At 46.4% G+C, this 12077-nt stretch overlaps 1 protein-coding gene across 3 annotated transcripts in view; it reads left to right on the top strand.

The window, feature by feature from the left end:
• The window catches only part of RB1 (RB transcriptional corepressor 1), a 2466185-nt gene that overhangs the window by 1766583 nt on the left and 687525 nt on the right, over positions 1–12077 (top strand). For all 3 annotated transcript variants that reach the window (XM_069639386.1, XM_069639387.1, XM_069639388.1), the window contains exon 18: positions 2387–2505. In XM_069639386.1, the coding sequence (XP_069495487.1) occupies positions 2387–2505 (119 nt within the window). The remainder of the gene's footprint in view (positions 1–2386; positions 2506–12077) is intronic.

Genomic DNA, 12077 nt, shown 5'->3' with positions numbered 1-12077 from the left:
GGCAAGACAACCGTGGTTCCCACACCTACGCAGGATGGCGGTGTGCGAGCCCATCAAACTTCCAGCCTGGTACAACCTACTGTCCCAGCATCAAGGTCAAACAGTGCATCAGCAACCCAACTCAATGAACCTGGCAGCATGGCTCCTGAGGTCATAGAGTTTGGACATCTCAATTTTCCACAGAGGTGTATGGACATCCTAAAGGAATCTAGGAAAGCAAACACAAGGCACTGTTACTTTGACAAGTGGAAGAGATTCGTTATCTGGTGCCAGAGTAGAAAAATCAACCCAGTTGATTGCACTCCTTCCACTATTGTTACATACATGCTCCACCTGCTAGATGCAGGATTGGTTTTTAACTCACTGAAAGTACACCTGGCAGCCCTGTCGGCATACACCACTTCCCATAACAAGGTCTCGTGGTGGAAAGTACCAGTAGTTAAAGCGTTCATGGAAGGAGTAAAGAGACTTCACCCTCCTATTTCGAACCCACCACCAGAGTGGGACCTTAATGTGGTGCTATCTAAGCTCATGGGCCCCCCTTTCGAGCCCAGGCATAAAAGCAGTCTCAAACACCTGACTTATAAAACGGCCTTCTTAGTAGCTATTACTTTTATAAGAAGGGTCAGTGAAATTCAGGCTCTGTCAGTGCAGGATCCCTTCTTTACTATCCATAAAGACAAACTGGTTTTACGCACACACCCTAGGTTCTCGCCTAAATTTATATCAAAATTCCATGTAAACCAGTCCATCGAGCTTCCGGCTTTCTTCCAGAACCCGCAAAGCTCGGCTGAGGTGAAACTACACACCCTAGATGTGCGTAGGGCGGTCCTCTACTATGTAAATAAAACCAGACCGCTAAGGAAAACAGATCAACTATTTGTCTCCGTAGCTACAGGCAGAGAGGGGGATCGCGTCTCTAAAGGTGCCATCTCAAAGTGGATTATTAACTGTATCCAGCTGTGTTACTCACTCTCTGAAAGAACTCGGCCTTTCACGCCAAGAGCCCACTCTACTAGAGGCATTGGGGCCACTCTGGCTTTCATTGCAAATGTACCCCTTGACACCATTTGCAAAGCAGCTACTTGGAGCTCTATTCACACTTTTACTCAGCATTACTGCATTGACACCCATTCCAAGGCAGATACACAAGTGGGACAAGCGGTTCTAAGACACTTATTTGCTCATGACCCTTCTCACATCCCACCTCCTTCAGGTACTGCTCGCTAATCTATGCACAGCATGTGATCTAAGCAGATTCCACAAGCCTCAGAAGAGATACATTACTCACCGTAATCGTATTTCTGATGCTTGTATCTGCTTAGATTCACATGCGACCCACCCTTCCGCCCCTCTGAGAGAAGGCGCATGGTTGCTTGTAGTCTTACCTTTCTATCTATCTGCTTGGATTATCTGTACTCGCGCTACTCCTCATTCTACCTCATGTCAGAAAAAATACAATCTGAGGATCCTAGACGCGTGAGGGATCTTGGGTACAGTGGACGTCACACTAGGGATAGTATTACTGGCACGCCCTGTGTCGACGCCCATTTTCGAGTTTTGAAAAACAAACTGTAATACTCCGCAGCTTCCACTAGATGTCGGCCTGTGCACAGCATGTGAATCTAAGCAGATACAAGCATCAGAAATACGATTACGGTGAGTAATGTATCCCATATATTATACAACCTATGATTAGGACTCATGACTCCAAGCACCCTGCCTCAATTCCCCATAAATGTGGACGGCCTGTTCTATTGCTTTGTAGAACCTGGGGATGAGTGCAGAAGCACAGAAGGCACCAACTTGAAGATCAGATGTGAGGAAGCTCTGCCTAAAATCTCCCAAGTCCCTCCTGAATGCAAAGCTGTGCTCTGTTACCAGCTGTACCAAACGTCGTTCTGAGTGTAAGCAAGTCTGGTGTTCACTTAACCTGACTGGACCATCCAAGTCTTCAGCCAACAGCGTCTGTGAACTGCAGTTGTTTAGCACTCCGAGTCTCATCCAAGAAGAATCCTACTTCGTCTGCCTGAAATGTTACTTATGTCTAGGTGGTTCTTCCTGACTTAAAGCTGCTTGAAATTTATTGGGGATCTGTAGTGACACTTGTTTCACCTGTGCGCAGACGTGTTACACCTCTTTGTACACAAGTCAAATATTCATTTCCCCCCGATTACATGTTTTGTAAATGGGAAAGAACTCACATTAGGATACAACTTTATGTCTCAGATTTGCAAATGTTAATAAATATAGTGTGCAAGTAACATGTGCATTTTGCATATTTGCACATATGTAGTGCACCCAGGCACGTGAGTGGAAAATCTGTACATTTATTTCCAAACAAGGGCCTAAGAATGTGTGTATAATGTTTATCTTTTTTCCTTAGGACTCTCCGATATTTGAACTCATTAGACAATCAAGGGATCGGGAAGGCCAAGTAGATCAGCCTGAACCAACCAGCTGTCTTAACATACCCCTTCAGCATAATCATACAGCAGCAGATCTGTAAGTAAACTATTTTAGAGAATCTGTTTTTCAAAGTGGGCCAACTATTTGTCGTCACATTACTTCTTGAATGTCAGAAGTCACATTAGAATTGTTTGAGGAGCTTATCAAAGTGCGTTAGAGTGGTCAAACTTACATTCCGATTTCAGTAGGCGACTTAATTGAACTACCATAATTTGGAATTCTATACCTTCCTACTTTGGTTACCTTAATTCTTTCTTTATCTGAGTGTTCAAGCTTTTGTATTTCATTCATTTTGATTGTTCATGTCAAATATGTTGTTAAACTGCCCCAATGCTGCTGTTAAGCATGCATCTCGTTGCCATCATCACAACTGACTAAAATCATTAAGTCTGTATTTCTTTAAAAGCAGCCCTGGGGATTTATTTGGTAAGGTATTAGACATGTTTTTCTTATGCTGTCTCATACATAACAAGCCAACTGTTTAGGAACTTCCAGGCTAAACTTTTGCCTGGTACCAATACTGGTTATTGATACTGCAGACAAATAAAATGTTCTAAAAATTGGTGGATGATCATAAGGAAACTAATATGATGTATAGACCGCTTTGATCATTTGAATATACTAGCCTTTAAGCAGTGATGTAATTATGGACCCAGAATGCATTTAGAAGTTAAATTCTTCTATTAGAATTAGAACCAGACAAAGCATGCTAGTGGAACTTTTGAACATATGATTTGGGAGTTAAGATCTTTCTGGAGAGGGGTCACTAGGAAAATGAATGACATTTTGATGTTGCACAAAGATTATGATTATACGACTGTAATTCTGGGAGAGGATGTCATGGTGGAAGATCTCTTTCCCACAGAGGAGCTGGTTTTTCAGGGCAGCAAATTCCACCCAAAAAATCATCTTGAAGGGGAAAAGTGAGGAAAGGCCAAAGATTTCAAAATGGATGGATGATCTAAAACAAGTGTCAAGATTTGAAAAGATAATCCTTTACAGAAACAAGAAAATGAATTTATCTGATCAAATCTGGAGCAGATTTTTAGATTTGTGATATAATTGATTCTGTAATATTCCTTTTTTTTGTTTAGGGCTTTGAGTAACCTGTTTGTGATGAACCTAGTTGTAAATTTCAGTTTTTGTGATGTTTATGGATTTATGTTGTATTGTTTATAAAAATTAATAAACAAGATGTCACAGGGAGGCCAATTCTAATGATGTAAGTAAACTGTTGAAGTTCATGTATGGTAATTTGGTGACTTTGTGTTGTAATGGAAACTTGGACATGTTTACCTATGTGGAAGAGAGCTGCAGGGCGCTGGGGTTTAGCGGCAAATAAAGTTCCAGTTGTGCCCTCACTGTGCCTACCCCAATTATTTCACTGGCGACTAGGCTATTCTCTGCAAACCCCAGAAGAAGAAACATACGTGCTGCAGCAAATTCGCTTCTTGGGCTGGGCCTAGCAGCAGTCCAAAGAAGTTTCCCAGAAGCCTGTTTCCGTCGTGGGTGACCACCTGCGCACCGGCCCTCTGTCCTGAACAGGAGAGAAGGGAGCAGAGAAAAGATCTGCATCGCACCACGAGGAAGGTGGGTGACTGCAGCTGTCCCTCCTTCCCAAGCGCCTGCAGCGAGGGACAAGCGCCGGAACGACGGCGCGAGCAGCAGCGAGGGAGAGCCCCCTGCCATGTGTCATGGGGCGCGATTCAATAGAGCCCCCACTTTTACCCACACCAGGCCGAAGAGGCCACACGAGGGAAAATGCCCCCTCCCACAAGCACCACCAATCTCAACCTTGCGCTCCCAGCACAGCAGCACCCGAGTAAGGGCTAGAGGAAAGGCCCTGTGTGTTTGTGTGTGTGTGTCTGTGTGTGTGTACGCTTGCGCACACGCGCAGTGGTTGCCAGAGTAACAAACAAGAGCTGGTTTCAGCGCAGCAGCTGCAACGTCGAAAGTACTGTGCACTTATGGGGGCTATGCAGGCAGCACATTGTATGGTGCACCAACGGGAAGCCACGTAGGCAGTGTAAACCACCTGGTATTTCAGAGGGCTTGCAAAGTGAAATAAGAACAAGTCAGTGCAGAACAATCAATAAGCAGCAAAAAAAAAAAACATAGGAGTTGCAGGGTGGTGGACTCTGGATCATCCGTTACACCCCAATCCAGCCAGGCAGCAGATTGTGAGAAGCTGCAAGGAGGAAGCACACCAGACTATTGCAGACCTTCCTAACAGCAACACTAGCAAAGGGATCATTCCCCACAAATAACAAAAATGAAGCAGAGCCTCACACGTCCCCCACCCACGTTTTTGCCCAACACGGGCCACCGGCCCATAGCATGGGGCCTTTGCTTAGACACTTTCAAAGTGTATTTAAGAGCTGCAGGAGGTGCCAGGTACAATGACGATGAAAGGGAAGCAGCACTGTTGAATTGCCTGGGTGCAGAGGGACTGCATGTTTTTAGACACCTCTCAGGAGAGGAGGTGCGAATTCCAGATGCCGGCGATGGAGAAAGCATAGTGAGAGCTTACGAGACAGCACTCGAGCAACTTGAAGGGCGTTTTGGGAAGAGACCAGATGTGGTACTGGAGAAGTAACATTTCTTTTCAAGAGCGCAAGTAATAGTCACGGGGATAGGTGTGTACATAACAGCCTTGTATGCACTCATCTCCACATGGAAGTTCACTGGCGTATTGGAACTGTACACAAGAGACCAAGTGATGCTGAAAACAAGCAACGCCAAGGTGAGCGAGAGACTTTGGATTGAGAGCGATCCGCCACTTGAGAAGGTGATCGAAATAGCAAGGGCAATCAGGGAGAACCACGGTACCAACGTGCACGCAGTGATAGCCAAGAAGGGTGTTGGAGAAGGAAAGGGGAGATCTAACAGAGGAGATAACTTTCTCACTAGAGACAATAAGGTGAGGATCACATCAAGAGTAATATGCAGGAGGTGTGGTTGGAGGTGGCACGCCACAGGAACTAAAGATTGCCCAGTGTGGAGTGCAGGAAGTGCAAGGGAAGGGGGCATTTTGCACGCATGTGCCGGACACTCACTGAGAACAGACAGACTGTGAGGATGCTGGATCCTAAAGGAAACTATGATGGCATAGTGGGTTACGTCAGTGAACGGGTGCATGGCAGAGTATCGTGTGACGGTTTGCGTGAAGGGGTGTTGCGTGTGGGCGATGCACATAAGAAAGGGCCATGGGCCATTCTGACGGTAAATGGTGTCCAGTTGCAAATGCTGGTGGATTCCGGTTCTCCGTACACCAGGATATCTCCCGAACTGTATGTCAAGAGCTACGGTAGGGCAGTGTCCTCTCTAATGCCTTCTAACATAAATTGTTACGCTTATGGTCGTGTACCCATAAAAGTGGTGGGGTGCGAGTGGGTCAACATCGAGTTCAAGGGGTGCATAGTGAAGGGAAAACTCTGTTGCCCACAAGGGAGATACACTGCTGGGACGAGCAAGCAGCATTTGAGATAGAGATTTAGTCCCGGGAAACCAATTTCTGTGCTATGCATGGAAGCCGGGGAAGGAACGACTACCAGGGGGATCATAACGGGTGAGTATCAAAGAGGTTTTGACCACTATGTTTTCTGAGAAGCTGGGAAAGTTTAACTGCTTTTCACTCAAAATTTTATTGAAGAGAGGTGCTATCCCCAAGGCTCACAAATTAAGGAAGGTGCCTGTGATGGTTAGGGACGGTTTGAAAAGTGAGCTCACGAAACTCAAAGAAGCAGGCATGATAGAGGAAATTGAGTATTCGGAATGGTTGTCACCCATGGTGTTGTTGGTGCTGACGGAAGTCTTAAAATGTGTGTGGATTTAAGGGAACTCGACGCAAACATATGGGTTGACTGGCATCCCCTACCCAATATCGACGAACTTCTGGCATCTGTGGGAAGAGCAACATGTTTCTCTACATTTGATCTATCTTCTGCTTACCACCAGATAGATCTGCACAAAGAGTCACATGCCCTAACTTCTTTTGTCACACCTTTCGGGACCCATCGTTTCTTTCGCATGCCCTTTGGGTTGGCATCGGCATCTGCCGTATCTCAGAGGCTCATGCAAACCCTAATTGGCGGTGTGCCTGGTGTGGAATATTTTCAGGATAACACATTAGTGTGGGGGAAAGATTTCAAGGAGCATGATGACAGGTGATGCAGGTGTTGAAGAAAAGTAGGCTGACGAAGTGGTCAAAGTGTCATATGGGCGTGCCAAGTGTGACATACCTGGGTCACACGCTGGATGAGAAGGGAATACGTTCCGAGGAGGAGTTATTGAGGGTGATGAGGGAGGCACCTGCACCTGTTAACAAGGAGCAGCTTAGATAATTTCTGGGAATGACTGAATACTACTTAAGGTTCATTCCCTTGTATGCAGAAAAATCGGTGAACGTTCGGGCACTATTAAAAAAGAGTCCCCGATTTGAGTAGCCTGAGAGTTGCCAAAAAGAGTTTGTAGAACTAAAATATGATGTGGACCATGCCCCATCCCTGGGTTTATTCAATCCCAGTTATAAGACTGTGCTGACTGTAGATGCCAGCGATGTAGGATTGGGTGCAGTGCTGGAACAGTGGGAGGACGAAAACATGCCGCCCCATAGCGTTTGCTTCTAGGGTGTTGAGAGATGCGGAAACGCGTTATGCCGTCATAGAGACAGAGATGTTGGCTGCTGTATGGGCGTCAAAGCATTTCAGGACGTTCCTCTGGGGCATTTCCTATGTGATCCGCACGTACCATAAACCACTTGTTTTTGTGTTGCCAACAAAGGGGATGTCTTCAGTTTCTCCAAGAATTTCCAGATGGGTGGCTGATTTACAGGAATTCAATTTCAGAGTTGAGTATATTCCAGGAACTAAAAATGGGATGACAGATTGTTTACCGCGCTTTCCAAGTTTGGTTGGAGATGGTAAGGAAATGCAGGATGATTTCGTGGAAGTTACGCTGGTGGCCAGGTTATTCCCGATGTAGACAAAAACGAGTGGGACAAGGAATGCGCTGTTGATCCTGAGCTGATAAAGATCAGAGAGGGTTTGAGGGGGCGGAGCATCCGAATGTGAGGGTAGGGTGATATGAAAGGGATACAAGCATGTTTGGCATGAATTGTTGGAAGGCCCATGGGGCATTGCGAGAGGTTAGTTCCCCCATGCAGTTTGAGGGCCAGGCTAGTAAATCGGGCACATGAAGGGCATTTGGGAAGGTCATTAAAGAAGAGAAGGTTGAGGGGTTCGTACTGGTGGCCTGGGATGGATGAGGAGGTGAAAAAGGTTGTAAGGGATTGCCCAGCATGTGCTGTAAGTGACAAATGTAAGGTGCTCAGTGCGCAGCCGATGTACCATGTTGAGATCCCTGAGGATATGTGGTCAAAGTTGGCAATTGACATTTCAGGCCTCATGGCCTTTTTGGGTGGCGAGTTAATTTTGTTGTATTAGTTGATTATACCTCACATTGGGTGGAAGCAACATCTTTGGAGCCGGTCACAGTCTGAGAGATTTTGTCGTTTCTCAACAAGGTTTTTGACAGGGAGGAAGTGCTGGTCAGCATTGTTACGGATAACTGAGTGCAATTTGTGGCGGGCTGCATGCAGGAGTTTGTGAGCAAGTTGGGTATTAGGCACCACAAGACTGCACTATATAATCTGTCTGCCAATGATTTAGTAGAGAGGAGGAACCGCTTTTTCAAGGGAGCAATACAGTTAGCCGTTGCTAATTGGTTGTGCTAGACCGAGGTTTTGTGGGAATCTTTGTCAGCATACAGACACAACCCGTCGGTGGCTACAGGTGTTTATCCTTTTGAACTCATGAGGGGTAGGAAACCTGGTTCTAAATTGAGGATCGCAGCATTGGGAGGAGGTGTTCGCTCTGAGGTGGACATGGTAGAGGTTTTGGAAAGGTTGCAGGCACGACAAGAGAAGGCAAGTGAAGGGCACCTAGGACGGGTGTCCGTGGGTGATCGTGTGCGGGTAAGGAATCCCCAAGTTTTACTGAAGGGAGCCAGTGTATACATGGATCACCACGTGGTGGTGAAGGTAGGTGCAGAGTATGTGGTACTGGATGACGGCACTAGGTGGAGTAAAGGAGGATTGTGGTACTTAAGGGGGGGGTTCTGATTCCAGCCCAGTGGTTCCTGATGAGGTTTGCTATGTTCCATTTGGAATTTCCTGTTCAGGTGACAAAGTGAGAGGATTTGATGATATTAGAGAAGTGGCGGTGAGTGTTCCGGGTTCTGTTCCGCCTTTACTGCCGCTGCTTCATGGTGATCAAGGAGAGAGGCTCAATCTGAGGGGAGCGTTGCTCCAGGTATAAGAAGGGCTCAGTCTGGGGAGGGCGTTGTCCGGTCTCGTTCCACTAGAATCAGACTGCCACCCATCATGTTCAAGGATTATGTCCAATGGGGTTCTGATGGGGGTGGTGCAGTAAGTTCCACTTGTGCCCTCACTGTGTCTACCTCAATTATTTCAAGTGAAGTATATAAACACAGGCTGTTTCTTGTTGCATAGTTGTCGGCCGGGAGTGTATACCAGGGAATGCTAGTTCAGGGATTGACGCTTGGTGAGAAGAGCGGCATATCAACACATTTCTCAGCACACACCGGTGGTATGGTAAGTCAGAAATAGAAGTTGGACAGGACATCATATTTCAAACATAAGTGTTTTCTTAAAGTAAAGGAATATTTTAAGGATACCTAACCTATCCCTGCAATTCTAATGGAGGTTTCCCTAAACCTCTAAACTTCAAAAGAAAATAATAAACTGGTGCTCGTCAGGACATCTTGTACAAACAAGGTTAGTCCTCTGTCTGAACTTAATCTAACCTTGTATCTGAACCTACCACTAATAACAAAGGAAATATAAACTTAGCCTAGGATAGCAATACTACCCCCTCTTCTGGCCTGGTTTGGCTGGTTCCTGGCTCCAACCCAATTGTGTATTTGGTTCAGTCCTTCTGGTCCAGGCCTCTGCCTACTGGTTCAGTTCAAACAAGTCCTTTATCTTTCCTTGGTTTCAAGCAAAGAGGACCTCTTACCCCCATACAAATGCCTCTGTTAACTCAAAAAGTAAAATTCTCAATTGCATTTCTTGTTCCTGTAAAGAGACTACTCATGTAGTACAAGAGGCTCTGGACCTCTGTTTACACTCTGATTCTTCTTCACTTCTCCATGGTGTTGCAGTCTCCTTTGGGTTATTGTTTCTCTTAGCCCTGTGTGGGCCTTCTGGATCTTTAGCCTGTCTCAGTTCCACTGTTCTCAACCCTCCATGGGGTACCTGGTTTGTCAGCCCTTGGTGGCTATCCGGTTTCTCAGCCCGTTTGAGTTTCAAGTTGATTCCCCCCCAAACCCCACCCCCCCTCGTGGGATATCTGGACTTAGTGTCACTCTCACTGTGGGGTATCTTGTAGCTCTCACTTCTTTGCAGGGTCTTTCTCTGCTTTACTGCCCTCCTCCTGCTGCTCCTCCTCCGATGTGAACCTGGTTCTCGGCGGGGGAAGCAGCTCCTGCACTCTTTACGAACCTGCGCATCCTTTGTGGTTGACTCCGTCATTCTTCTCGTTGGCGTTGTAGCTGCTGAATGCTGGATTGCCACATCCGTGACTGCTCGGTCTCCCGCCTTCCTGGTGGACATGAGCTCAGTAGCGTTCTGTGCGCTTCAATGGTCTGCAGCACTGCCCAGATCAATGCCACTTGTTAGGATTCATTCAAAGCTTTCCAGCCATCAATCTTCGGTTGTGCTTGATTCCATCCTAAATCGCGATGAGAAAGCCCTCAGGGTAGCTCCACTGCAGCTCCACGTGAATCTATGCTATACCAAATTAGTGTGTTTTGGCTGAGTATTGGCAGCTGTGGATGTGGTTGGTAACTCTGCTGTCCCCCCCCATTGACTTTGCTCGTGGATATCCCTGGTTTCCTGACTGTCGTGCCAAGTTAACGTTATTCTGCTGCAGCAGTGTTTTTTCCATTTATCAGCAAGTGGGAGGTGCCTATCCCATAAACACTCCAATCCCGACGCGGAGCGTCACAGAGTGTTTGCAGAGGGTGTATCAGGGTGTATGGAACCCCGCGTTGCTGTCGATCCTCCCTCCATGCAGTGGACCAGGAGCCAAGCCTGTATAGCTCACCTGGAAAGCCTGCGCAACGAAGAAGTTGAAGATGCCCAGTCCAGACAAGAGCCTTCAACGGATCAGCACGCCAGGAAAACAGGTACTGTCTGTAACTCACCCCCACCCCGAACTGCTCAACCTTTCCCGTCGGACACATGTATCGAATCACAGACGGGTACGAAAGTCTGTCTTCCTGGTGCTCATGAGAAGCTATCTTTTGTTTATACAGTGTTATCCCCTGACTCCTTTTGCAAAAGAAATCGAAAGAATCGGCACCGGGAAAGCGCAGGAGAACAGCGCTTCTCGGAGCAGCATACCGGGGTGTGAATCACTTTTGGAGTTGAATTGTGAAGACGTGCTAGAGTCACAAGACCTGTTCAACAGTAAAGATTTCAGTTGGCTTTTCGATCAAAAAGACTCCGCTGTCATTTTGAGGGATGACCTGACACACTAGGAGACAGCAGCATGGCGAATATAACAAAAGTGGGTGGAGAAATGGAACATACCCCCACTGAGCCTGCAACAGTGAATAACAAGCAAAGAGGAAGTGAAGCGGCTCTGAATCAGCAGAGCACGAGGGAAAAGACCACAACACCGAAATTGCAATTGAAAATGCAGGCTGCACGACCAAGACCAAGTCCAGTAAAAAGAACGGTCGGGCTAACTGCAAAAAGTAGAAGCAAAATCAATGAGTGAAGGAAAGATGCTGAAAGGACACTTCAGAGAAAAAGCATCTTTAATGCACCAAAGTCAGGAGAGTCTATCAAAGAGGACAGACTATAAAGAACCCCCATTAAAAGGAACCCAAGAAAATGCAGGGATCGCCATCTCGGGTGCCAAATTACTATGCAGTGTAAACCAAAAGGGGATGTTAAACAAACTACCCCTGTGTGTTCCTGAGCTGGAAAAACTACAAAAGGGCCTGCCAGCTAAAGAACGTGATACAACTTAGTCACCATTGAATGAGGTACAGAGCCAATATACGGCTCGGAAGCCCCCAACGACCAAAGAGTGGAGTGTAGCAGTTAAAGTGCCCGAGCACCAGATTAGAAGCAATACTGCCGAACAGCCTTGGAGCATAGACGGCGATGATGACATCTGATCCAAGAGAGAAGAGTATCGCAGCTGAAACACTTGAAATACAAAAAAACTACAATTTAAGGGTTGTCCGTTCTTCCCCAACAAGTGGAAGAAATGGTGGAGTTGGAAACGACACATGCATCTATATTTGAGCAGAGGAATGTGCCAAATGCTGTGTTCAAATCATCAACAATGTTAGAACAACCAAGGTACAGACGGTTGGTGCCCTAATAGAGGAGAAAAGAGTGATCGGGCAAGTGGACGGAGATCATGTCTGGTGTGGAGAAGCACTTCATCTTCACCGCTTCTTTTCAATCTTTTTTGAAGATAGAAGGGTGGAGCATTTTGAACCTACGTAGTCGTCTGATGACTAAGTAATAAGAGCAATAAGGATGTCCCACACAAATGGTGGGTCAATGG

Source organism: Ambystoma mexicanum, chromosome 7q (genome assembly GCF_040938575.1).
Source record: "Ambystoma mexicanum isolate Mex_15411 chromosome 7q, UKY_AmexF1_1, whole genome shotgun sequence".
Classification (NCBI taxonomy): Eukaryota; Metazoa; Chordata; class Amphibia; order Caudata; family Ambystomatidae; genus Ambystoma; species Ambystoma mexicanum.
This window is presented reverse-complemented; position numbering and strand designations above follow the sequence as displayed.